Below are 27,180 nucleotides of genomic sequence, written 5' to 3'. Positions count from 1 at the left end.
AAGGATTCTAATGAGTAAACAATGTTCACCATCTCAATTAATAGGACCAGTGATATTTGCAAATCTACATTTTCAAAACAGAGGACTGCCATTACTGTTGACTCAAAAAGCAAACTCTCTAATTTTTATTACACATTTATTACTAAAACATTTTCAACAGAAAACTCTCCTTTGGAGAATAGCCACAATTAAGGTATTCAATAAGGTTATTTCTTGGCAGCTTGATTCTTTAATTGTATTAACTGGAATGTGTCCAAATCCTTTAACCAAATATAATTTTATCCATGACAGAGAGAGGGACTGTTTGCAGTGTGTATTGTTGATCACTAAGTAGAAAATAGGATTTAAAAAATTAACAACTCTGCACATTAGCCTTTGTTTCTCTTGTTATGCTTGTTCTTCATTTGTTGCACACCAGTAATGGAAAACAAAGTAAACATCCGCAGAAGCTAAAATCAGTACTACTTTAATAGATGAATAAATATTTCCTTTGAAATGGCTGTATAAATTTTCGTTATTATTACACATAGCCTCTCCAGGACACAGGAGTGTGCAATTTGGGACAATACACAAATCTCTTTCCTCAACTTTTACTAATTCATTTTTTACTTGTCTGTTAACCAAATCTATCCTATTTTGCTTCTAAAAATTCCACTGTGTATTTTTTCAAGAACAAATAATTACTAGCTGGAAAAGGAAATGCTGTGTTAAGAGGAGGGGGCATGCTAGGTCTCTGTTTTAGCACCAGACTTTGGCAAACTCTAGTTGGAAAGTCTACAGGCTCTGTGGCTGCCAGAGGTATTACCCTAATCTAAGAGGAAGATGGTTGCACAATGTGCAAGCATTCCACAGAACTCACCAGCTGCCCCAGACTCACAAAATTACCTCCTGGCCTAAAGAGGCATGTTTTCTGCCCATTATCCAGACTTTGGGGACTTCACCTAAATGTCTGAAGGTCTCCCTGAGAGAGCCTTTCAGGAGGGGATCTGCCAAGGCTTAGAAGAGCATGGGTGATTTCACCCAGTCGTGGGTGATTTATGTCTGAATTCCCAGGGATGACCAAGCATGCTCTTGAATAAGCCAAGAACTCAGTAACAAAAGCAAGGGCTCCTCTCCAAGCGGGAAGATTTAGAGCCCAGTTTTCTTCTGGTCAGTGATAAGGTTCCTTGAAAGAAAAGCTAAAGGGAGGCCGGAGAACTCCTAATTGGAATTGTAGCACCAAACACAAGTGCAAGTCTCTCTTTGTTACAGGTCTCACACACAGAGAGAATCCAAGATGCTCTATTCAAAGGTGGTGCCCTTGGATCTTCCACGGCAATCTTCGGGTTCATGACATGCCTTTCATTCTGACAGACTGTCATTTCCCTTGGCTGACTTAGAACTACTCAGTCAACTAAGGCAGATCCTCAAAGGGGGCACGTGGCTTGATCCCACTTACTGGCTCCTCGCCTAGTAGGAGCTTAGCCAGAAAGACCAAAAGAACACCCTTTAAGAGTGATTGAGAGGCTAGATAATAGAGGTGGCTAACAAATGCCCTTTCCCTCTTCTTGCACAATAGTTGTGAAGGGCAGGGGAGCCCCCTAGCTACCAATACATTTTACAAATATTACTAATGGGTTAGGATAGAGGACATTTTCAGGGCTCAAATCAGTGTGCATCATTTTAAAATGTCATTTTGGCTAGCCAAACATTTAGCCCTGGCCATGACTCTTCTCTTAGTTTAGGTCAAGCAAGGGGGGAGCTTTAAGGGAATACTTTTTGTAACCACACTTAGGTCAGAGTAAGTTTGTTTACTTAACATAATAAATGACATGCTGACAGTAAGGGCTCTATTTATTAGAAAAGGCACTTGGCTTTCTGGAGTGATTTCTGCAGCCCCAGCTGGCAGCACATGGGCTCGGTTCAGAGCCAAATTCATTATGGGCTAAGAACAGTGTGGATGTGAGGGAAAAAGGAAACAAAACTCGGGAAAAAGTTATTCTTCTGTGCAATCTCTGTAAGAGCTGGAATTATTCTTACAGGTTGGAAGAGAGACTGGAAATAATAGCAGCAGTAGGAATGTCTTCAGTGAAGACATAATTTCAAGCTTTATTTCTAATTCATGTGTAGTTTAACAGCTTTACCTGAGCAAAGTGGGGTGCTGGCTTTTGGGTTCTAATGAACTTTTGTGTAAAATTGCTCTTTGAGTATAGCTTTCACATGTTTCTCCCATTTATATGTCGTATTTTAATTTACATACTTCTTTCATGGTCACTGGCTCATTTAATCTCATGCAACTCTTTGAGGTTGGTATTATTATCTCCATTTTAAGAAGAGGAAACAGGCTCAAAGAAATTTTGTAAGAAGGCTGATATTTCTTAGCTACTGGTGTCAAGGACATGCCTTAAGCCAAGGTCTTCAGACTAAAAGTTCCATTCCTTTCCATTTGCCACCTTTATTATCATTCACCCCTAAATTATATTTATATCAGAATGAAAAGTACCAGGAAGGAATGGCCCTTTCAAAGTTATGTATTTTGCAAAAGCAGATCATTCCTACTTAGAATTTTTTGGCTTTATCTGAAACATGAAAGTCAGTGTTGGTTTGACATGAGGAAGGTTACAACTGGAAGAAAGTTTGGGTTATGAAGGATAATTGTGGCTCCATAGATCTTGTCTCTAAAGGTGAAAGGGACTCTACACAGGAAACTCCTATTCTTGACTCATTGAGGCCTCCCTATAAAAACTGTTTGGTGTGCTTCCACAGAGGTGCACAGCATAGGAATGTAGCTGGGTAGTTGAGATGGGACATCTAACAAGTGAGCCAAACCACGGCAAATATACTCAGCTGATTTTATAGAGTACCATCTCTGGGAGATTGAAAACACTGAAGCAGTTAGTTCTTTCTTTAGGATGGTTGACTATGGGTCCTTTTGGGGAACGAGATTCTCTACAGATACTCTTCTGTGCTTTGACTATTAAGCTTTGGTTTACCTGATGTTTGGTCTGCATAATGCTGTTCCATGAGAGCACATGAGGTTTTACACCGATCAAGTAAAGCTTGAGACAGGTTATGAGGGTGAAGGCATTGCACACAATTCCTGTAAGGGGAAACAGAAGAGAAAATATTTAATCTTTAAAAAGGTTGTAGCCTGTAGTATTTTCTGCAAGAAATAAAACAACAAATTAGAGTACTGCTTTAAGACAGCAGCCTTATAAAACTGGGAAAGAAAGGTATGACATTTATTGGTAATCTTGGCTGAATTTTGTACCATGGCAAAGTTACATTCTAACCATTTAAAATATTTTAATAATGTATAAAATTAATGATTTTCCTGTAGTGAGAAGAAAATCTCTAGGAAATGAATAAAATACTCTCATTACAAAAAAAAAACTTTGCATAGATGGTTTAGAAGATGAATATTACGATACCACCAGAAAAGTTTAGCAATTGAATACACAGTTCAAATTTAGTTGGGTTCATTAGAAATAACTCCATCGTTTTGTTTAAGTACTGCATTTCCAAGTGAGGTACGTAAATTACTATGCATAATTTAAACAATTTTACTTGAGCTACCAATCTGAGAAAATGAATGTCTTAAAAAATTTGAATGAAACAAATTGGAAGGCACAGTGATGTTTAGAGCAGTGGCCTTTGTTTGAGCAGGACTAAAACTGTTATTGGAAAATTAATTATTGGCACAAAACAATAATGCCACCTTCATTTAACATATCACCTTTCATTTATCTATCACTTATTTCTAGAGTGCCTTATAGCCACCATTATTCTTTATCTTTAAAATAATAAAAATAAAACAATAACAATTAAAATTTATTCTATGATTACTATGCCCCAAGAACAAAAGTTTAGGTTTTTTTTTTGTTTTTTTTTTTTTGCTTAGGAAGATTAGCCCTGAGCTAACATCTGTTGCCAATCTTCCTCTACTTTTTTTTTTTTTTTTTTTTTTTTATTGCAGTAACATTGGTTTATAACATTGCAAAAATTTCAGATGTACATCATTGTACTTCTATTTCTGCATGGACTACATCATGTTCACCACCAAAATACTAATTACAACCCATCACCACACACATGTACCGAATTATCCCTTTCACCCTCCTCCCTCCCCCCTTCCCCTCTGGTAACCACCAATCCAATCTCTGTCCCTATGTGTTTGTTTATTGTTGTTATTATCTACTACTTAATGAAGGAAATCATACGGTATTTGGCCTTCTCCCTCTGACTTATTTCACTTTGCATTATACCCTCAAAGTCCATCCATGTTGTCACAAATGGCTGGATTTCGTCGTTTCTTATGGCTGAGTAGTATTCCATTGTGTATATATACTTCCTCTACTTTTTACATGTGGGTCACCACCACAATGTGGCTGATGAGTGGTGTAGGTCCGTGCCCAGGATCCAAACCTGTGAACCCCGGCTGCCAAAGCAGAACATGCTGAACCCAACTACTACACCATGGGGCCAGCCCCTAGGTTTTTTTTTTACATGAATCATCTAATTCAGTTCTTTCACAGAACTGTAGCCAGGTATTATTATTATTATCCTCACTTTTGATATCAGGAAAAAGAGGCCCAGAGAACTTCAACAACTTGCCCTAAACAGCTAATTAATAGTAAGCTGGGGAGTAGGCAGCCTCTAAATTATCACGTTGTACACTTTAAACTTACACAAGGTTATATGTCAATTATATCTACATAAAGCTGGGGGAAAAAAACCCCAATGAACCCTTATGAACACCGAGTAGTATTCTTTAAAAAAAACAAACCTATTTCAAAAACACTAAGGCTTTAGCTTTTTATCTAGTGAATGTCTAGATAAATTCTGATGCTTCCCCAGCTTTCTAGTGGCCAAAGATTGGAATCTAAGTCTTCTAATTCCTACATTCCCCATTCAGTTCTTGTTTAGCACGATGATAACAATGTATCTGGAGGAGAAGATCCAGCAACTTCTAAGAATAAGGAAGACAAGATAAAAACGGATGGACATAGCTGTAACAAAGGACTGCTTTATGTATTTTTGGAGTCAGAGAACACATACCAGTTTTCACTGCAGGCTGTGTGACATGTGGGGCAGTGTTCACAGAAGCGGCCAATGCTCCTGGGATCGGTGCACTCACACCTGCCACATACACATGTGCCTCTTCCACTACACACTTGGCCCTTTGGGTTGACACAGTGCTGGGCTGATGCTGATGGGCACTGGCACCGATCCCCTTCCCAGCCACTGAAGCACTGGCATCTGCCTGCTTCACACTCTCCATGCCCTGCAACAAAGACACTCCAGGATGTAAGTTATTGGGGCCACCAACTTTGTGAAGCATTTCCAAACATGAATTCCCCTCCCATCTCCATGGAAACACACTGACAGTCAAGTGAATGGAAACATCATCATTTTCTAGTTGTCTGACATAAACAGTGCCAGGATTTAGGAGTGTCTATTTTCAAAGCTGTTCTATTGTAGATAATCTCCCATTGCTAATCTATTGTGCTAACAGTTGGGAAGTCTGCCCTGCTACAGTGGCTGCCCTACTACTTGAAGGTCACTGTACATTCAGTTTTAAATTAAAAATACACAAATATAAAGAAGCTACAAAGGCTGAAGTAATGTTAATTGTCTGACTTGAAATCTGAAAAACAGGAGTATCTGATTAATAGCTTCCATAATTTATTCTCCTAGTCTCTTGTTACTACTAAGGACCTGGCATAACTCTGAAGGTCTGTGAGGCAGACCCTTCTAGTGCTTCAGTTCTGTTAGTGTCATGTTTAAAGACAAGATCTCTGGGGAAGTTGAACTAATCCTTTCACATCTTTAGCACATTATTTAACAGGTTAGTGGGGTATGTCCTAAATTATGTTGTGAGCTGTTATTAGGTGGTAAATGAGAGAAAGCAAGAGAGAAAGCAAGGTGGGTGTGTGTGTGCTGGGGTTGGGGGCATTTATGTGGACAAATAAGTTTAGGAAAAACACTAGTTATATGTAGTTAAATGAATTTTAGACTGCAGGAAGTATCCAAAATTTAATATGCTAATGTGAACTAGAAATCTTCAAGAGGGTGGTACATTTTACAGGGTTATATAGTGTTTCTCAAGCTTATTTGGTCACAGACCTCCCCTTCCCTCTGCTCCCCTCCTCTCCCTCCCTTCCTTCCTTCCCTCAATTCTTGGCTTCCTCCCTCCCTCCCTTTATTGTAGAGTACCTCACAGGGTAACTTCCACAGAGTCTACTGTTGTATAAGCTCAGTTTGCTAAGTGAAAAACTAATGAGGTCCAGGCCAAACAAATGCCTGCCAGACCTTGTTCCCCGTATGTAGGCTACACGCCTAATCCTAGCCAGCTGATCTGTGAACATGTGTTTTTATTCTCAAAGGATACTAGTGAAGAAAATGCTTGTCAGCCTACAGTTTGCACTTACAACTTATACATAAATAATTCAAAGCAGATTCTTAAATGCCTGTGGGTCAGTAGTATCACAGTCATATAGAAGGCTCAGTACACTGATTTATGATGTTTTACTATAAGCAGAGACTGGGATCCTCAATGTATTTCAGACTTCTTTGAGAGATTGACAGCTGTAGGAAATGATCTCAGAATTCTTTTTCTTCCCTGTCCCAAGCAGGATTACCTCTAAAAAGTTAGCAGACAATTTCTGGTTTCTTCTAAAGTCATCTATAATCTATTCTACATATGATACCAGGTACAGCTGAATAAATGTTTGGAATATAAAATATTCTGTGTATATAATAAAATAAAAAGGCAATTTGCCATCACATATTTACATGATATAGGGCAAATTTTTAGTTTACACAAGAATAGAAAATTTATTTTGTATAGATTTGTTACTTTCTATATTCTTATGACAATGAAATATTTCAGTTCATCAGTAATTTAATATTGGCTTACCAAAATGTAAACACTAACAAGGTGTTTTAACAACAAGTGGATTTAGCACACTGTCACAGAAAAAATTAATTCATTTAAAAACAATTATTTTGTATTAATTTTCAAATGTTGCATAGATTTTCTGGAATCTAACCTCTAGGTGGCAAAAAACTGAATTAGCTAAAAAATAAGATATTTTTGTTTTAAATTTGGTCTGTATGTGGCCTCTGGGACTAATCTTCTCAGTTACATATGAAACCAGTATTTTCTTGAAGAATGCTGTCTTTGACAATTCTGTTGCTGGCATTGTTCCAAAAACAAACTGGAGAGGTTTAAATTACTATAAATTTATAATACCATCTATAATAATGCAGTAAGAATTTTCCAGTGAATGAAAAATATGTTTTTATAGCTCACTATCCTCTGAGCAAACTAGAGAGAGTGACCACTTATGAGAATGAGTCAGATCCTTCTAGAAGAATACTCTGATTATAGAAAACTTGTCAGACATCGTCAGTAATTTCCTTTTCTAGTATATATCTTTACAAGGTCAAGGCATACTAGAAAATAACAATTAATTTTTGGTTATTTTTAAGTATTTCCTGTACAAAATAATTTAAAATATAAATATCAGAATCATGTGCTATAAGTTTATTGACATGTCCTAATTTCAAAGACTTTGAAAACTTTAAGTATTAAATTCAGATTCAGGGTTGGTAATTATAAAGATGTGATTTTTAAAGATACTTTAACATATATGCTAATTTAATAATGACTAGTAAAAACTTCATGTATATATTTATACTCACCAGCACACAGATTTCCATGGTGATATGGACAAGAAAAGTCATCCTTTTCACAGTATTTTCCATATACTTTTCCAAGCTTAATTTTGTGACATAAACATTTCCCACAAATACAAACTCCTCGACCACTGCAAACAGGTTGATCCTTGTGTGACTTGCAACTCTCAGAAGGAAATTGATCTTCATCAAAATGGCATTTATTTTCATCGCACTGGAAACACTTGGCATCTAGAAAAGTTTCATCTACGCATTTTCTTTTAGGTCCTCTGCTGTCATCACACTGACAGCTGCAGTTTTTGTGTATATGAATTTTAGTGGTTTCATTGAAACCAATAGGTTTGATTATTGCATAGCTTTTTCCTCCTGTGACATCACATTTTTTCATTGTAACTGTTACATTGAAAAGAACCTAAATGTGGGGAGGAAAGAAAATATATTCATATGTGTTGATTATTTTTATTAGCAATATTATATCTGTTAATGCTATATTGAATCAATAGTATACTATGTTATAGAAATTAATAATATTTATAAATTACATATGCACTCTCTTTCATACATAGACATAACATCCTTTATAAGTTTCATTTATTTCCTAATTAATGAACTAGAGAGTTAAAGGATGCAGTGACTGCTACTTGCCTACACTGCACCATTAAATGGACATGGGTTCAAGCCTATTTGAAATGTCCACTCCACTTCTGATGATTAAGTTATGTCCTCAATTGATGTAGCAAACTTAAGAGAGAACAGATGATTTTCTGGACTCAGTCCTTAAAATGTAGGGTTACTGAATATTTGGCATTAGTGATAGACCAAATAAACTAAAGTAAAGGGCTTCTGCTCTACTGGTTTAAAACCCTGAGATGAGATGTTCAAATGAACAATTTTTATTTTGTTCCTATTTTCTAGGGGTCCAAGTAAAATTTCAGAGTTAAATTTTAGTTTATACATGGTGTTAATGGAGGAAAACATGAGGCTTTCTCTGCTGTTACTCAAGGGAAAAAGATTTAGGATTCTCACTGTTAGATCTTAAGATCTCAATACAAGGTTACACATTTGTCTCAGTGGAGATGTTAGCCCAGAGGTAAGGATCTGGGCTGGCAGGAATTGGTTTCCCTCATGAAACTACAGAATTTATTTCTCCTGCAAAATTTTCCCTTTTCTCTATTTTTTTCTTTTTGCACAACACAACTGGTTTAATGTGTCTATTTATATTTGTTAACCTACTCTACAATCTTCAGGTACTTTGGAAATAAGCAGGTTATATGTTTTTTCCATGTTACACTGAGATCCATTACAATTTAAAAATAATTTATGCTAGGCTTTTTGGATGGGATGGAGACATATATATCTATATGTATCTATCTATACAGAGAAAGATTCATATAGATATACATGAACAGATATATATGGATGGAGATATATATATACACACATATATGGATGATATATTGTGGATATGTCTATTCATATATATCCTCCATATATATCTGTTCGTATATATATATGCATCTCTATCTCTATCTATATAGATCTATATCTCCATCCCAACTGAAAAGCCTTGCACAAATACATATACATACACATACACACACACTCACATAATGATATGAAAAATCTAAATTTAATAGGCTTATATATTACCTATATGCATTGGGAATTGGAATCAGTCTCATAATATTAAAATCAATACAGTTGGTGTTGTACTTGAAATGTTATTTGTCTTTAAGAATGTTAAGGATTAACAGATGTATAGAATAATTTGGTTACTGCCAATATTAATAATAGAGCAAAGATTTGGGTTTATATAATTAAAAGGTCATATGACTCTTCCTGAGAGTCAAACTGTTTATACCACTTGGTTAAAAGTAAGGGGAAAAAAGAGGAGTAGACAAAGAAAAAGAAAAAAAAAATGTAAGAAGTAAGGAAAACCATTCTACCAAAACCAATTTTGAAAGAAAAAGCTTCTAGAGGGTAAGCCTTTCTCAGACAGTTACTTAGTGCTGTCTTTTGCTAGCACAAAGTTTTCTCTATATTTAATGGAAATCAAATATGTATTTTGTAAACTGGTATATAATGTCTTTTGAACAAAATCCAAGGAGTGATTATGGAGGAGCCTACAGAATTAGAAACTAGCAATAATTAATTTCAAATAAACAGCTTGTTGAAGAAACTATACTACCTGCAGATTCTAAACTTCCCAAGAGGGAAAAATATATGTTAACTAAAGAGAAAGGAAGATTCTCTTTTATTCAGTCTTAGAATCTTAGGATCTTTTATGTCTTTCAATAGCTCTTCTTCTTCTTCTCTATAGCATGACATTAAAATAATTAATAATTACATCATAGAACCTTAGAGATAGAAGGAAGAGGGATTAGAAATCTTCTAGTACGAGCTATTTATTTAAAAATGAGGCAGCTGATGCATCAAGAGGTAAATGACTCACTGAAAATCACTTCATCCAACAAAAATTCCCTTTAAAAGTATGTTTCTGTGTGCTTACTCTCTCTTCTGCCGATCCTGGAAGAATCCCTATCTCCCCTGGTGGTATTTCCTGACACTGCTATAATCTAGGCCTCTCTTTTCCATATTTCATCCCTTTTTAGTTAAATGATGACACTTGTTTTTATTGTTCTTAATGAATTTCCCTATCTCCTCCTATATCATTATGAGCGTATTGGGACAATCACAAAGTGAAAGATTTTGAAATTGTTAGTCTTTATCGGCTGCTCCATCACTTCCATTCTTTTCTGTGGCTTATTACCTTCAATTTCACATTTACTCTGAGAATTTTCAGATTTGAAACCAAAAAGGAATTATCATCATCATAAGTACAGACACTACTTGTTTGATGAGATATGATTTCCTAATATATACTGGCTGTGACACTAAGTTTGAAGTTATTATTAAATAAGTATTTAATATAATATATATATATATATTTACTTTAACTTGAGAGTTTGAGAGAATAGTCAATGGGGTTAAAAATAAGTAAGAACTTTGCAAGAGACAATAAAAGTTACTTTGAAGTGTAAATAAGATCCTTGGAGTCAGTAGTGAGTAAAGTTTTTTAGAATGATTTGATTTTCTGTGAGAAAGCATGCCAAACAATGTAGTTTATGTTAAATGGGAAAAATGCACACCCACGTACCTCATCATTGCTTGTCACATTTCTGCATCCATCTGTGCCTGGCTGTCTGGTCCCATCTGGACAGATGGCAGTAATGTTAAAATAGACGTCTTTTACCTGGTTTTCCACCTGAACTTTCACTTCTGAAATGAGTTTCTGCAGAGACATTATTTTTTAATTGTATCCTATAGCAGTTTCAAATGTAAGCAACTAAACAGAGTCAGGCTCATTAAACCATTCTAGATTTAATTTTTAACTAAATCAAAGGGTCTGTCTCTATAAAAGGATGAACAAAAACAGTGTTTCCACATAATGACCCAATTATATTTGAAATACATAAGAAATACTGAAGGACTAGACTATCTAGATTTAAATTGCTCTATTTTTTTCACATATTTCCATGACTATGCATTTTGATCACTTCAAAGATATTTCTCACCCAGCTTGCGTTACAAAAATAATCATTTTTTAATCCAATAGTATTTATATTTTGTGATGAAATTTAAATAAAACTTTGAGAAGACATATATCATCACAGAAAGTAAACCTTGACAGCTAAAAATCTGGAACATGCTTCTGACATTTACAGCTGTTAAAGAAACATTTTCGTTTCAAACACTCTAGACCATAATGAAAGCTAAAATGCTTTATTGATACAGAATTGAAAAGTAAATTTTGGGGAGGGCATTTCTATATTGTAGGCATAAGAATTACCTGCCAGATATGGGCCTATCAATTCTCCAAGAATGGCCTAGGATTTCTGCCAAGTCCCTGGGGCCTGCTTTGTATCAATTAAATTTGTTCCAATCCTTAATACTGAAATAGGGCCCTTTACTGGGCAGAAAATGATTCACTCATTTACTCACTCGTTTATGCAATCATTCAGAAAACATCTATGTAAAGCCTATCATATGTCAAGCATACACTAATTTTTTCCATGACAATCTCTGAGTTCCAAAAGTTTTGGCTACATTAAATATATACTGTAGGTCTGTGTGTATTTAATCTCATAAAACTAAGAGTCTACCACATACAGAAATCCTTAACTTATACTTGTAAACAAAAGGAAAAGATGAAGTGTGTACCTAAGGAAAGAGAGTGAGTAGCAGGGTATAAAGAAAAAAAAATTTCTAATGGCTTATAATTATTTAATTGAGTAATTTTTCTTCAACTATATAATTGATAAAGAGATGTGTTCTTACTGATTAATAATTGATCATGGAATTACGGTAGTAAATCTTTAGAACAGGATACATCCTCAAATTAGTAAATTTTATTTGGATTAGGTAAGACTATGTCAGCCACATTTTTTTTTATCTCCCCGAGAGCTCATAAATTGTAATCACTTAATTGAACAATTTTAGCAAATCAATAGAAACTTATAATGGTATACAAAAATGGTGTTGATATGGTGATGGTTTGACAGAGAAATTCCTAATATAATGAGTGTTCTCAGTTTGCCCTTTGGAAATTTTGCTTCTCTTAAAATCTTAAACTAGTTACACCAGTGTTTTTCAAGCTGTGAAGACAAATTTCTAACATTTTGCCCAGTTTGGGGATTTAGAAATTAAGCTCCAGACACAATCTTAAACTTCTCTTTTACTAACTAACAGGTACAGAAGCAGAATTTTTTTTTTCTGATCTTTAATCTTTTTTTTATTAAATATAATTTATTTTTCATTTCTTAATTTCAGTGAAATTACTATTATGTTATTATAAGTCATGATTTTTATATAATTTTAATTCTAATGGCAGTGCTGATATAAAGAATAAAAATAAAATGCAGTCACATTCACTGTGTACTAAATTTGTATATAATTTTATAAAATTCTTAAAAAGGAAATGCAAAAAATGAAAAGTTAGAATGGAATAATTTTATTCTTTTGTTTTCTTCAATGAATTGTGAATTGTTTCTGTCGGACTGTGAAGACAAAATGAAATTTCAGAAGAATTTTGAAAATATAGATATATATAAAATAACAACAGAATTCCACCTTAAGGAGATTAGATAGCCAGAGTAAGTTTTTGTTGGATTTGCTTTATTTTCCCATCGTTTAAGGCTAATCAGAACTGCAATTAGCCAAGGTATCCCACACCTACCCTGGGCAAATAACATGAAACCAAACACTGCTATCTCCCTTTACATTGGTACTGACACACAGGTAAGTGTGTCAATTTATATTCCTTGTTTAGGGTAAGAAATGGGTTCATACTATAAAAATTAGAGTGATGTTTAACATTGTAAGCTCCTTCCTTATTTTGATTATTCTTGGGAACAAACTACCGATGGAAACCAATTGTACACGTTTGATTTTCCTTGATAAGAAGTTCCCCCAGTCCTAATATTCTTTTGCAGCAGTGAGAAAGAAATATAATTAAAGATGTTCTTCTTATTTCATCCAACATCGTTTTCAGACATAGAACAATTTTTTGGCAAGAAAAAAAGATCTCACAAGACTTATTTTCCTTTTATTTATTATTATTATTATTTTGGGTGAGGAAGATTGGCCCTGAGCCAATATCCGTTGCCAGTCCTCCTCTATTCTGCAGATGGGAGGCTACCACAGCATGGCCTGATGAGCAGCATGTAGGTCGGCACCTGGGACTGAACCTGTAAACCGTGGGCTGCCGAAGCAGAGCACACAAACCCAACCACTATGCCACTGGGCCAGTCCCTCCTTTTATTTTTCTATTTTTTAATTTTTTTTTTTTGCTGAGGAAGATTTGCCCTGAGCTAACATCCACTTCCAATCTTCCTGGTTTTGTATGTGAGCCACCACAGCATGGCCACTGAACAGATGAGTGGTGTAGGTCCGTGCCTGGGAACCTAACCCAGGCCGCCAAAGCTGAGCATACCGAACTTAACCACTAGGTTACCAGGGCTAGTCCTTATTTTCCTTTTAAAAGGAGAAAGTTTAAACAAATCCTTCATTTTCTATCCCATGCCTACCTCCTGCCTTTCGCTTTTGTACCTGAGTTGAAGGTAGATGCTGCATGGAGAAAATGAGAAGAGAAGTAGCTTGAGGTTTCTCACAATGCTTGGGCACTATTTATGCTGTTCAACTCTACTGTGTCAGGAAGGGAATCAGAGAATTTTGAAAAGTGAGACTTTATCAATGGCCCATAAATTCAAGGTAGAATAAAGCATATTTGGACACTATGTAAAAACAAAAACAAAAACAGGTGATATCGCACAGGAGGAAGCACCTGGAGTTAATGAAGACCTGGGTTCTGATCCTGATTCTTCTTCTTGTAAGCTGTTTGACCTTTGCTTAATTTGCTCAGCTTCTTTGAGGTTCTACAAATACACAATGGGATTACTAACACCTGCCTTATAGGTCAATTGTGCAGATTAAATGAGGTCATGTATGAAAAGTAACTGGTTCTCAGTGGTATTAAAGTTAACAGTCACTATTATTACAATGTCTTAACAGAGCATATTCTATTCAGGGATGACCTAGGTTGAAAGAGAAGATATTTCTTTAAATCTTTGCATTTGGCACCCAATCTTCATAGACTGGGGATAAGCATACAACTGTCAACTCAGTAAAACAGTATCTCTCCTAAGATGATTTTTTTAATCAAACTAATTTGATAAAACTGCTAAAATAACTGATTGAACAATCAAGTGATTGATCTAGGAGACCTCAACAGAGTCCTCTTAGTAATCTCTATATCCCAGATAGTTCATTTTCCCTGATAGACTGCTGCTTTAAATAACAGTGTGGATTTCTTACTTTATCTTTACGACATAGGAAATTGTGAAATTTCTTGGTAATAAAGTATATTCTATAGCCATGATTTGGTGACTCACTGAACATTTGATTTGGAAGGAAATTTAGACAGCCTTTAGCCCAACCTGAGTTTACTTACTGCCAATGAAACACAGTGAGGCACAGAGAGCTGAAGTGACTTTCACGAGCTTCCATAGCTAGTTAGTGGTAGAGCCAGAGCTAAACTCAGGTTCTGAGTTCCTAATCTAATGTTCTTTCCAGGATTCCCCTCAACATGACATGGCACTACTTTGAACCTTGCAACAGCAGTTGGGGTTAAAAGTTTATTTGAAAAAATTGTGTATAATATATACATACCTGATAGGCTTCTACTACCAAATTATTGAGGTTCGCAGCCTTTGATTCTATTTCACCAGCAATGGTGCCAGGCAAGAGGGGTAGAAGGTCCTAGAAAATATACCAATACATTTACTTAATGATAATAGTATACAATGGTTTAGCAATCACAAAATATTAAAAATCCTTATAGTTATCAGTGGAAGGTGAGCCATTACATTAATCAAAAAATATACAACAAAAGAAAAATATAAGCAACCAAGTAGGACAGCCAAATCACATACACGTGAAATGGTAGTGTGTGTATGTGTATGCGCATGAGAGTGTGTGCGTGCACAAATTTCATGCCGACCTAAAAACCCAAGGTACAGACCAGCATTTCCCAAAGTATCTTCCATGGAACATAGTCCTAAGAGATTTTAAACATGAAAAGGATTCTGAGGGCAAATAAGTTTGGGAAGTTCTGCGTAAGGTTTCTTCCACTTAGAGACTCAAAATGCTCACTTGCAAACTGAAGGTTCAGAGAGGTTCTGCAATTCAGAAATAATTTAGCATTATTTCATGTAGCATTTCCCAACATTTCTTTAATTACAAAATTCTTTTCTCTGTAACATATATAAATATTTTGCAGAACTACTGTTCCATGGAATGACCTTTAGGATGTGTTGGTCCAGACCAGAGGAAAAAAATTATAGTCACAAGTGGAAGCCTCATGGAGTGGGTGTTATTGATGGATGGTACTTAATAATTATGGAGAAGACTCTAGGTATTCCTACTGAGAAAATGAGAATTAGCAAAGGCTTAAAGGTTTACCTGACTTGTAGATGAAGTAAGAACAGAGAAGAAACCAGTCTGACTGGAGTGAAGGGTGCACATTTATAAGGAATCAAATTATGAAAAGTCTTGAAATTCATTTATACACTCGTTTTCCCATTCACAAGTATCATTAAGTTCCTGCTGTATGCCAGCCACTACTTAGACACTAATAATTTGGTATCTTAGGTAACAGGGAAAATACATCACTTACAGATTTTTAAAATCCATTCATCTAACCTTTATTGAGCTTCTATTGTGTATCACTTTGGAGATGCTAAATTGGTAGGCCATATAATTTCCATTCTTAAGGATCTCACAGGTATATAAATGACAATTTCAAAAAACACTGTACACCTGAAGCAATAGAGATATGAGAACTTAATGAGAGGGATACTCAGCAAGCATTTGAGGGCTGGGGAAGGTTGCCAGAGACTGTTTCCTGGAGCAGGTGACTCATGAGCTGTGTCTTAAAGGATGAGTACAAGTTAGCCAAGTAATGAGGGAGAAGGGCTTTCAGGCATGGGGGATAGGTAGCAAGAGCAAAGGCACAAAGAAGAACAAAGGAAAGAAAGAGCCTGGTGAGTGTGTGCACAGGAGAATTAGAAGCATGGCTTGAGGGACAAGTGTTAAGGCAGAGAATAGTGAGGGATGAGGCCAGAGAGGCAAGCAGGGACCAGATGGCCTTATATGCCACGTTAAAGACTTGATCCTCTAAATCAAAGGGAACCACTGGAACATTTTACTCTAGGGAGTACTATGGTCACACTTGTGATTTAAATAGATCATCCTGCAGCCAGGTTGATGATGGATTTGGGAGATGGGTTAGGAGGCTGTTACAACCCAGACGAACATTATTGATAAAAATATCTCTGGGCAGCCAAAGTAGGGGACTGTAAGGGCAAACACAAGACTCATAGAAGAGCTTGTCAGGCTTTCAGAGCCTGTTGATTCTTACTTTGCACACAATTCAATTAATAATAAGCCTGGTTTTATGGTTTATCAGTCATTGGAAATTTTTTTAAAGGAGTAGGGAGAAACTGCTAGAACCAATAACACCATCAAGAAATAATAAATGTCAGAGAAAGAGGAGGTAAAAACAATAAAAAGCTGCACAATAATTTGAAATTCAACTATTAAGCTTAGAGGTTAAGAGCACAGGATTTAGGCTGTTAGGAAAGTTTGGGCAAGTATATAACCTCCCTAAGTGTGTTTCCTCATCTTTAAAAATGGGCATATTAGTTATACTGCCCTCATTGTTATGAGTTGTTAAGAGTATTAAATGAGTTAATATTAGAAACTCAGTACCTGACGATAGTAAGTACTCAATAAGTGGAAGCTGTTACTGTTGTTAATAAAGTAGTTTGGGGATTTAATTTGGGCCAGAGCCCTACTTCTGTGTATATTAACAGTTGTTACATTAAAAAGGGGTTCCATGGTATATAAATTTGGGAAAACAGGGAATTAAAGTGTTGCTAAAGATTTCTAAGGGAAGAAGTGGGATGATTAAAGTAGTGCTTTTAGATGATAAATATGGTAGTTGGGTGTTAGAGAAACGGGTGGAGGGAACACCAGCTTTGTGGCAAATGCAAATGGGTTCAAGTATTTGTTGAAGCTGAAAGCAAATGTAATTTCTCTGAAGTATTAAAAAATAAGTAAACGACATTGGGAGTAGAAGGAAGAAGCAAAGACAATGAAGGAGATGAAGAAAACCCAGTGATCAGACATGTGCAATGAAAATTAGGGTATCACAGCATCATGGAAATGAAGAAAAAAAAAGTTTCCTGGAAGAAAGAACCCAAAATACTGTGAAAAAAAGCTATAGCAGGGGTATAGAAGAACAGTTCCATGTGGAGGTGGGGGTGGGGAGTCCCATGGCACTGCCAGAGTGACATAGATGCCAAATGTCTATTCTGCTTGTGAGTGTCACCTGGCCAGAGGGACTCTGGACAAAACCAAGATTGTTCTTATGTAGAAAGGGTTTGACTGGGTCAACTGCTTCCTCCACTCTTCTGTTCCTTTACTGGATGACCTAGACCAAATCTAGGTATGTTGGTGCTATTGAAAAGTAAGCTGATATTCCCCAACATAATCTATTATAAGGATGTGCCCATGGACCAGAATATAAGCAGGTCTCCAAATACGAAAGGGGTAGTTGGAGTGTGAACTACTTTTCACCTGACTAAAGTCTTCTCCATTATTGTCACAGTCAGTACCACACTAAGTATGAGTGTACACACTTGGTTCTAGGTGTTACAAACAGATAGAATTTATACTTAAATGCTAACTTAAGACACTATGTAGTATATATTAATTAATACAGTATTAAATTTAGATTGTACAAAGTACAATAATTCCAGAATCCTTACCTAGAATTCTAAGAAGTCTTCTAATTTCAACTACCAACGCAAACATTTTAATTTTTATATTTCTGGAATTAACATACCTTATACCAATGAAACTGTTTTCCTTGAACTGCAAAGATGACATTAATGTTGTTGTCTATTAACTTTTCTGAAAGTTGGCCTAGTGAGGGATGTTCCTGGAATGGATAATGAAATAAAGAAGGGAGTAAAATTTAGTAGCTTAATCCCACACATATCCAAACATCTCTTATAAGGAAAACAACATGACTGACATAAAAATGTACTGTGTTGGGAAGGATTATGGTTTTACTAGAGGCATTTAAGTTCTTTTAAAAATAAGATCAACATCAATGTATTAAGTATATTTATAGATAAAATCTCCATAAAAACCTATAACACAGAAAAATGAAGAGGGCTGGATTCAACATAGTACAAAGAGTGTTCAGCACCTCTTTGGATTAATATTGGACTCAAAGTGATATAACTGAAAGATAATTTAATATTCAGAAACAGATACATTAGTGACAATCACATTCTGAAGTGGAATTCAGTAACAAGTGTTGAAATGCAAATATATGCATCTATTTATACACACATATACATATATATTTGATATATAACATGATTTAGTATAAACTCTGTTTAAAAGCAGAAAACCTTGTACTCAAATCCCAGGTTGTCACTTTATGATAAAAATTCTCCCAGGTCCATCCTCTGTAACATGTGAATGGTATTTGCCTTACGTGATTGCTGGCAAGATTAAAAAGATAACAATAGTATGTGAATTATTTAATGCAGTTTCTTGCCTATAGTAGGTAATGATTTTTAATAGCAATTATCATGATTTTTATTTCCAACAGCTTATACAAGGTATAGGTTACAGATCTCTCAACTTATTATCATTATACTTTGTATATATATATTATGAATCTGTTTTACTTTGATAAATAAAACTTATGTAGAGCCAACTGTGACATTCTTTATAGTAGCTAGAAAGCTGGGGAGAGTAGAAGGCGAATAAAATTTAGTTTAGTAAATATGAGAAATCTGACAACTATAGAAACTGCTATCTACAGTAATATAGTTAGACATAGTACTTGATATTTTTTCTTTCTATGAATGCTTTTCTAGAAATTAAAGTGATGATCTCTAATAACAGCTTCATACCTAGACACCTCTCAGAGAGATCGTGTCAAACTTCCCCTGCAGTGGTCCCACCTGTTCATTGGTGCCTAGCTGCATTAGTCAAGGATCATGTAACTGAGCCTAATTAGTAGCAGGAGATTCAAGTTAAAATTACTCTGTAGCTTTTACTTGCCCTTGTACCCTCCAATGCTAACTATGTTTTCTTTAAGGGAAAATTTTGCTAAACCGTCTTGCATATTTCTGTATTTTGGCAACTATGTGAACTTAGTAAAAGAGCTAATTTTACTAGTTTCACTTATAGTCTAAGTTCTGTGACCCACATATTAAACTTATATACACAGACATAGGAGATAGCCTTGTGTTTAAAAATACTATCACTAACATGAGTAACTGCTATGATCTGAATATTTATGCTTCCCTCCCCAAACACATATGTTGAAATCCTAACCCACAAGGTGATAGTGTTAGGAGGTGGGCCTTTGGGAGATGATTAGGTCATGAAGGTAGAGCCCTCATGAATGGGATCAGTGCCCTTTTAAAAGAGGGCCAGTGGACGGTGGTGTAGTGGTTGGGTTCACGCGCTCTACTTCGGAGGCCCGGGGTTCACGGGTTTAGATCCCAGGCGCGGACCTGACGCGTTGCTTGTCAAGCCATGCTGTGGCGGCGTCCCATATAAAGTAGAGGAAGATGGGCAAGGATGTTAGCCCAGGGCCAATCTTCCTCAGCAAAAAGAGGAGGATTGGCAACGGATGTTAGCTTAGGGCTGATCTTCCTCACAAAAAAAAGAGGGCCAGTGGAGAAAGCTCCCTTGCCCCTTCCTCCATGTAACGTTACAGCTAGAACATGTTTTCTGTGAACCAGAAAGTAGGCTCTCACCAGACCCTGAATCTGCCAGTGCCTTTGATCCTGGACTTCCCAACCTCCAGAACTGTGAGGAATAAATTTCTGTTTATAAGCCACCAATTTATGGTGTTACAGCATCCCGAATGGACTAAGATAATAACCATAACAAATATCCTTTTATTTCTATATAATCTATAATTGCTGTGGTAGAAACAAATCAAATTTTCATGAACTGCGTTTAAATGTGATATGAAACCAATTTATTAAGAGGTTTAAAAACTATTACCACATGGACTTGCACAAGAAAAATTCTGCTCAGAGCAATTCTTGAGAATATAATTTTAAAGTAACAGAAAAAGAATCCCCAAAACATAAATTCTGCCATATAAATTCTTATTGTTCCTAATAATATGTATACTCTTAAAATAGATTTATGACAGTTTGCCCAATGCTAGTAACTTAAAGAGAACAAGTAAAGGAAGGGTAAATCTAGCTGTATTGGGAATATTTTTTTAATGGCAACAACTACTTTTCAAATATTTTTGCTTTGACAAAAAATAATCACAGTTTGCCAAGCATTCCCCCTTCTTAATTTTTAAAACTATTCATATTTTAAGGAAAATTTAATCCATATGTTTTTAATCAGCTTATACTTAACTCACATAAAATCAATATTTAAAGAACAGTCTAAAATGTAAGCAGCTTTTGGAGCCTTCTTAATCTCTTTCCTCTTTTCAAAAACAGGAAGTCACATTGACCAAAAGTACACAAAATTTAAATCTAGAAAGTTCTAGTTTGGTCAGAAGCTCATTAAGAAGGTCATTTGGGTTTTTAAGCTTAAAAGAACACATTTTTTTGAACCCTAGAAGAAATCTGTTTCAGAGAATTCCAAGTACCTCGAGGCAGATTTGTTAAAATTTACAAATGTTTAACAGATGTTTAAATAAGCCACTGTTGACAGGAGAGCTGTGGATTAATGACCATTGTTGAAGCCCCTTCCCCTTTCCTCCAGGAAGCGTATTATCATTTAAGAATTTTATCTTTTATGCCTTGTATTTCACTAGCAGGAACGCTCCATCTTAGCCAGCTGTTTTAGTGATGTCACTGCTCCTCATCTCTAACTCCCCTTCTGTCTAACCCATTACATATTGTTTTTCTAAGCACTGAAAATAATTAATAGAGATAATAGGCATTTCAGGGGCAAAAAGGAGAAGGGAAAGCAATATGCCAAGACAGCTGCTAAGTAATTAAGGGCAAAAGGATTCCTTTCATATTTTTCTTCTTCACCAACACCTTCGTTGTGACTTGTGGGAAATAACTTATAAATGTCAGAAGGGAAAAGGAGGTAAGAAAGATTCATTGGTAGCAATTTTGGTTAAAGAGATAACAGTGTAGAGATGTATGGGAGAATTTTATAATGCGCATATGTGGTGGCAAAAAAAGAAGTGTCTAAGATTCTCTTCGTAAAAGAGATTCATAATAAAAATTTTTATTATATAGAATTTGTAGTATTGAACATCTTAATAAGATACAAAAAAAACAACCCCAATGACTTGATTAATTAAAGTACTAAATTATCTGGATTATTATTATTTTTTTTTTTTTGTGAGGAGGACCAGCCCTGAGCTAACATCCAATGCCAATCCTCCTCTTTTTTGCTGAGGAAGACTGGCCCTGGGCTAACATCCATGCCCATCTTCCTCCACTTTATATGGGACGCCGCCACAGCATGGCTTAACAAGGGGTGCGTCGGTGCGCACCCGGGATCCGAACCGGCGAACCCCGGGCCGCCGCAGCGGAACGTGCACACCTAACCGCTTGCGCCACCGGGCTGGCCCCTGGATTATTTTTTTACAGTTCACTCTTTAGAGCAAAGAGACAACATGAAAGCAATCTGATAGCCGAGATTTATTTAGAGATGAAGACTTTAAATTATGTGTTGTCAGTCCCCATCTATCGCAATAGCCTATTTTCTATCTACATGGCCGCACAGTAATAATTGCATAGACCAGGGTTTCTCATCAGTGACACTACTGACATTTTGGGCCAGGTATTCTGTATTATGGGTGGGAAGCTGTCCTGTGCATTGTAGGATATTTAGCAACATCCCTGGCCTCTACGTGCTAGATGCTGGTATCTCCCACCTCCCCAAGTTGGAACAACCAAAATGTCTCTGTACAGTGAAATGTCCTCTGGAGGGCAGAATCGCTCCAGTTGAGAACCATATCAAGAGCAGGGGCTCTGGAAACAGACCACGTGGGGCTTCAGCTCCTTGCTCTGCAGTTACTAGCTGTGTAACACGGGGCAGCTGTCTTGACCTCTCTGCCATCCAGTTTCCATATGTATAAAACAGGTATAAATACTAGTGTCTACCTCTCAGAGTTTTGGTGGGGATTATAGGTTAATCTGTGTAATAATTACAGTATGTCCGTTTACCATTCTGTAATTATTAAGCCCAGATTAATGGTGAGTAGGGGCTCATGTCCTGATGTCACACTGCTTGGCATCTACTGTGGGCACTACTAGGTAGGGCTGGGTGACCACAGACAAGTTCCTGATCCTTTTAGTGCCTCCCTTTTCTCCTTTATAAAATGGAGGCAATAGCAATATCTATACCTCATGGGGATGGTGGGTGGTATTAGGTAAATGTAAAGGGGCAAACGCCACAGGACTGCTTAATATAAGTCAGCTTTCAATGAAAGACTGCTTAATAAAAGACATTTAGAGGCCATTACTAAAGGCTAAATGTTGGGCTCCTGGGTATGCTTTGTTTGACTTGCCTCATTTATTTACCCTTCATACCCGGCCCCTGAAGTGTTTGAGTTTGCCAAACACAGTATCAATTGTAATCATAATATCCTAGTTACTGAAAGAGGGGCATGTACTTAAAATTTTTGTAAGCTTTTCAATGCGAGTGGTAATAAAAAGTTTTCTGCTTAAATATAATTAACCAATACATATAATTTAATTGGAACATTCTATTTCATAAATATTTTCATCACATTTTGTTTTTATTGTGCCACTTTTATAAACCATTATTTTTCTCTCATTTTCAGAGCCATTGTAAAAGCAGTACCAGGCTACTCTGAGCCTGGCCTAGGTGAGTCTGTGTGCAATTTTTGCTTTCAATTTAAAAGAAAAAAATAAAATAATATTGTTTGCAGAGATCATTTCCTGGCTGTTTTTCTGCAAGCATGAGAAGCATTCAAATTAGGTCTATTCTAAAGTTATTATTGAAATCATTATTGTTTTCATGGCATTTACAATTTAAAACAGATAGTTCAGAGAGCAGTAAGCTGAAATAAGGCACTTTATTAGTTTTAAAAGTTGTAACAATATTTTTAAAAAACCAACTGCACATGGACTTAAAACTTTCTAGGTGTGGGGCCAGCCCCGTGGCTCAGCGGTTAGGTGCGATCGCTCCGCTGCTGGAGGCCTGGGTTCAGATCCTGGGCGCACACTGACGCACATTTGTCCGGCCATGTTGAGGCCACATCCCACATGCAGCAACTAGAAGAATGTGCAACTATGACATACAGCTATCTACTGAGGCTTTGGGGAGAAAAAGGAAAAAAAAAAATGGAGAAGGATTGGCAATAGATGTTAGCTCAGGGCCGGTCTTCCTCAGCCAAAAAAGAGGAGGATTGGCATGGATGTTAGCTCAGGGCTGATCTTCCTCACCAAAAAAAAAAAAAAAAACTTTCTAGGTGCATTCAGCCTGGGTGACATTTCCTTTACTTTCCTGATTGTGCATGTTCACAAAACTCAAAGGTGCTAACACTCTAAACTAATCTTATCTCTTTAATTAATTTAAAAAGTTACATTTTTTTATACAGTGTTAAGCAGAGAAAAAGTAAAAATCAGGAAATAAGGTGAAAATTTTCATTATATGCTTTAGTTTAGCCATATTAAAATTACTGTTGTTATTGTTCTCATAATTACAAATCAGTAATTTCCATGAGACTAAATAAATAGCAATACTTCTTTATTTCTTTCTCTTAAAATGATGGTTTTGGTTTAGATGGCCTCTCCATTTGACTTTAAATAGCCATCGTGCTGTTAAGCCTCAGTCTATAACAAAAGGCAGCAGATTTGGGGTTATTCTAGATCTCTTTTTTTTCATTAGATATAAGATTCAGTATTATGCAAAATTAGGAACGTTGTATAAACTTAGGCTTAGGAAGTACATCTTTTTCAAGTGTTTAAAACATTACGAAGAATAATTATTTTGAGAAGACTCTTCAGAGTCGAATATGCTTAAAAATATTTTAAAAAATGACTACTAATATAGCTCCCTTCCAGTGTCATCAAAATCACTTGCATACACTGGTTTTTTCAAAGGCAGCCAGTACAGAATCAGTATGAAGACTGTGGCGTAGGAGACACACTAGAGACCTGAGAATCAAGATATTTACCCTCCCTCTCCACTTCATCCATTTTGGATGGGTATGATGATGCTTACCTTGCCCAGCTGATGTGGAGATTTAATTAGCTAAGGTATATAAAGGGTCTGGCAGATGACCCAGCTCAGTGTCAGTGGTAATAAATGGAGGTAGCCAGCACAGCGTCAGGTTGAAGAAGATCAATGGATTCTGGCATTAGATAGTTTAGGTGTGGATCTTGACTCTGATATTTGTAGTAGCTCTGTGACCTTGCATAAATTAATCTGATGTCTCTAAGTTTCAGCTTCCTTATCTATAACATGGGTTGTAGTAAAGACCAAACGTGATAACATAAGCAATATGCTCAGCACGGTGCCCAGCACAAAGTAAGTGCTCGATGAATTAGCGTTTTTATTAGTATGTGTCTGGGACAAAGAAGCTGACAAGCAGAAAAAGAGAACATTTAACACTTTCTGAAGTTGAAGAGACTATTTCTTGGTCACAGAGCAGCAAAAATAATTAACAGGTTTCTTTACTAAAAGGTTAAAATTGTCTCCTTACATGGAATGCTGTCTGATATCAGCATTAATTAAAATGAGTCTCCCAGACTTTGAAAATATCAGAAATAGCCCTTTCAGAAAAAAAAAGGAACACAAATAAATATAATAACTTTTTGAAAGTTTGTTAACTCAGCAAAGTTATGGATTAAACTAGTAAGTATCTTCTCGAGCTCCCTTTCTTCATCTGCAGTTCTGGAAGAATTGAATATGATTCCAAATAGTTGAGATACATGGTAAAAATAAAGCTTCCTAGATGGCTTACTATAAGTCAAGAACGTGTTACACAAAATTGCATGAGCAGCCAGAAGCAGAATCTTGACTGTTTTTACCAATAAAGAAGCAAAACTCTTTAGTAATGCCTAACACGCCTTCTGCAATTCAGCTCCAGTCCTCTAAGATGGTGATCAATTCAGCATCTAATCTATTCAGATGAGGCTGCAGGAGAGGGGATGAACTGTGAAGCCAGCAGTAAGGGAATTCTGAGGGGTTATATAATAGGAGGGGTGAAGAATCACTGACCATAATATGATGAGGCAAACAAAAGCTGAGTAGAGAAAGAAACACTATACTTAAGGTACTAAATGCAATTAGGAGTATGGTAGGCTCTTGCCTATTTGCATCTCTCCGTCCAGGACTGAGAGTCATAGCGACATTTGAAAATCCCGTTAATAAGAGGTCATTGCATGACCTGTGTGTCTCTTCCCAATACTTGCTCCTTGGCCTCCTTTTACTGTTACTGGAGACCTTGGTGTTATTCTTGGCCTCCACCAAGGGCGGGGTGGATGATTGTGAGGAGGGCTCTGAGTAAGATTGGGAATCACCCTGGAGGAGCCGGGTGGGGAGACAAGGTGAAATTCCAGACCCTCAGTATTAATAACTTATCTTCTACACCATTAACAATTTTTATACTAACATCTACCATTTTAAGAAGAGTGCCATATTTTAAACTGCCATTATTACTGGATAAATTATAAAACTACATTATTACTCAAGTTTTTCATTCCAGCACTTGGAGAAAAAGCAGTGGAAAATGTAATTTATTCAATAGTATAACATCATTTGCCAACAGCCACATACAACTATGTAACAATGTGTAAGTATAAATTATTTTAAATTATAACTTGTTTTGTAATTTATGTAAGCCAAATTATCTGCTCTATGTCTTCCATAAGTAAGACTACAGCTAGAAAGTTAGAGCAGAAATTACACCAAGTATTTCATTGCTCTGGTTCTTCTCCTTTTCTCAAGACACTAGCAAAGTGGTTAAGAATACAGATTTTAATGTAAGATTGAACTGGATTGAGCCCCAGCTCTGCTATTTATTAACTTTTTAGTTGGCTGTCCTCAGTCAACTTATATAACTTCTTCCACCCTCAGTTTTTCTGTAGGTAAAAGAAGGATAATCATGACTATCCTACAGAGTTGTCGTAAAGATAAATTTGATACTGTATGTAGGGTTTGCTACTGTGGTTTCAGTTAAAAAAATACTCAAAACATGGTAGTTGTTATTCTTCTGGAATTCACATTGACCCTCATGAAATAGCTACTGTACAAGCAGTAGAACTCTGGTCCATGCAATTTAGACATATAAAAGGTCTTTTATCAGTTATTTCCTTTTATAAATAAAAGAACCAGAGTCTTGAAGCAAGAAGCTCGGGTACCATTCAACATTACTGGTATTGGCTGCTGGAGAGAAAGCCAGGAAGTGAAGTGTTTGATTGCTTGTCTAATTTAAACCTTTCTAAATTCCATTAAATGGCCAAATAGGAGGGGATGGGGGTCATTTTAAAATGAGCAGGTAAATATGCTTAGAATCGAGTTCTGAGTAGCTTTGGATATAGGAGATTTCAGAGCAGCAGCACATCTTGTATAAATAAATGCATAGTCAAGGGATCAATCAAAATGCTCAACTTCTTTTGTTTTAGGGCAGTGTCCTTGGAAATGAAGGCACTGAGAATTCTTAGGAATAGGATCCCTTAAAACACAGACCTGCCATAAATGAGAGAAAAGTATTTTTCTAAGGTATTAATAGACATACTGCTCCATCAGTGACATGTGGAAGGGTCATTCTTTTAAGTAGACAGAACAATGTTCAATAAGGCAAATGAAGTTCATGATAGACTGTCCAAATTCCTGATATCAAAGAGCTCAAACACTGTGTTAAAATTCCACCAGAATTACAAT

The 27,180-nt window shown here is 36.2% G+C and overlaps 1 protein-coding gene across 1 annotated transcript in view; it reads right to left on the bottom strand.

The window, feature by feature from the left end:
• The window catches only part of ITGB8 (integrin subunit beta 8), an 83,446-nt gene that overhangs the window by 5,807 nt on the left and 50,459 nt on the right, over nucleotides 1–27,180 (bottom strand). Inside the window, exons 7-12 of the mRNA XM_004418939.3 lie at nucleotides 18,146–18,241; nucleotides 14,908–14,997; nucleotides 10,838–10,972; nucleotides 7,687–8,092; nucleotides 5,038–5,263; nucleotides 2,973–3,079 (exon numbers count right to left, since the gene is read on the bottom strand). Of these exons, the coding sequence (XP_004418996.1) occupies nucleotides 2,973–3,079; nucleotides 5,038–5,263; nucleotides 7,687–8,092; nucleotides 10,838–10,972; nucleotides 14,908–14,997; nucleotides 18,146–18,241 (1,060 nt within the window). The remainder of the gene's footprint in view (nucleotides 1–2,972; nucleotides 3,080–5,037; nucleotides 5,264–7,686; nucleotides 8,093–10,837; nucleotides 10,973–14,907; nucleotides 14,998–18,145; nucleotides 18,242–27,180) is intronic.

This window comes from Ceratotherium simum, chromosome 1 (genome assembly GCF_057802395.1).
Source record: "Ceratotherium simum simum isolate JZ-2026a chromosome 1, ASM5780239v1, whole genome shotgun sequence".
Lineage (NCBI taxonomy): Eukaryota > Metazoa > Chordata > Mammalia > Perissodactyla > Rhinocerotidae > Ceratotherium > Ceratotherium simum.
This window is presented reverse-complemented; position numbering and strand designations above follow the sequence as displayed.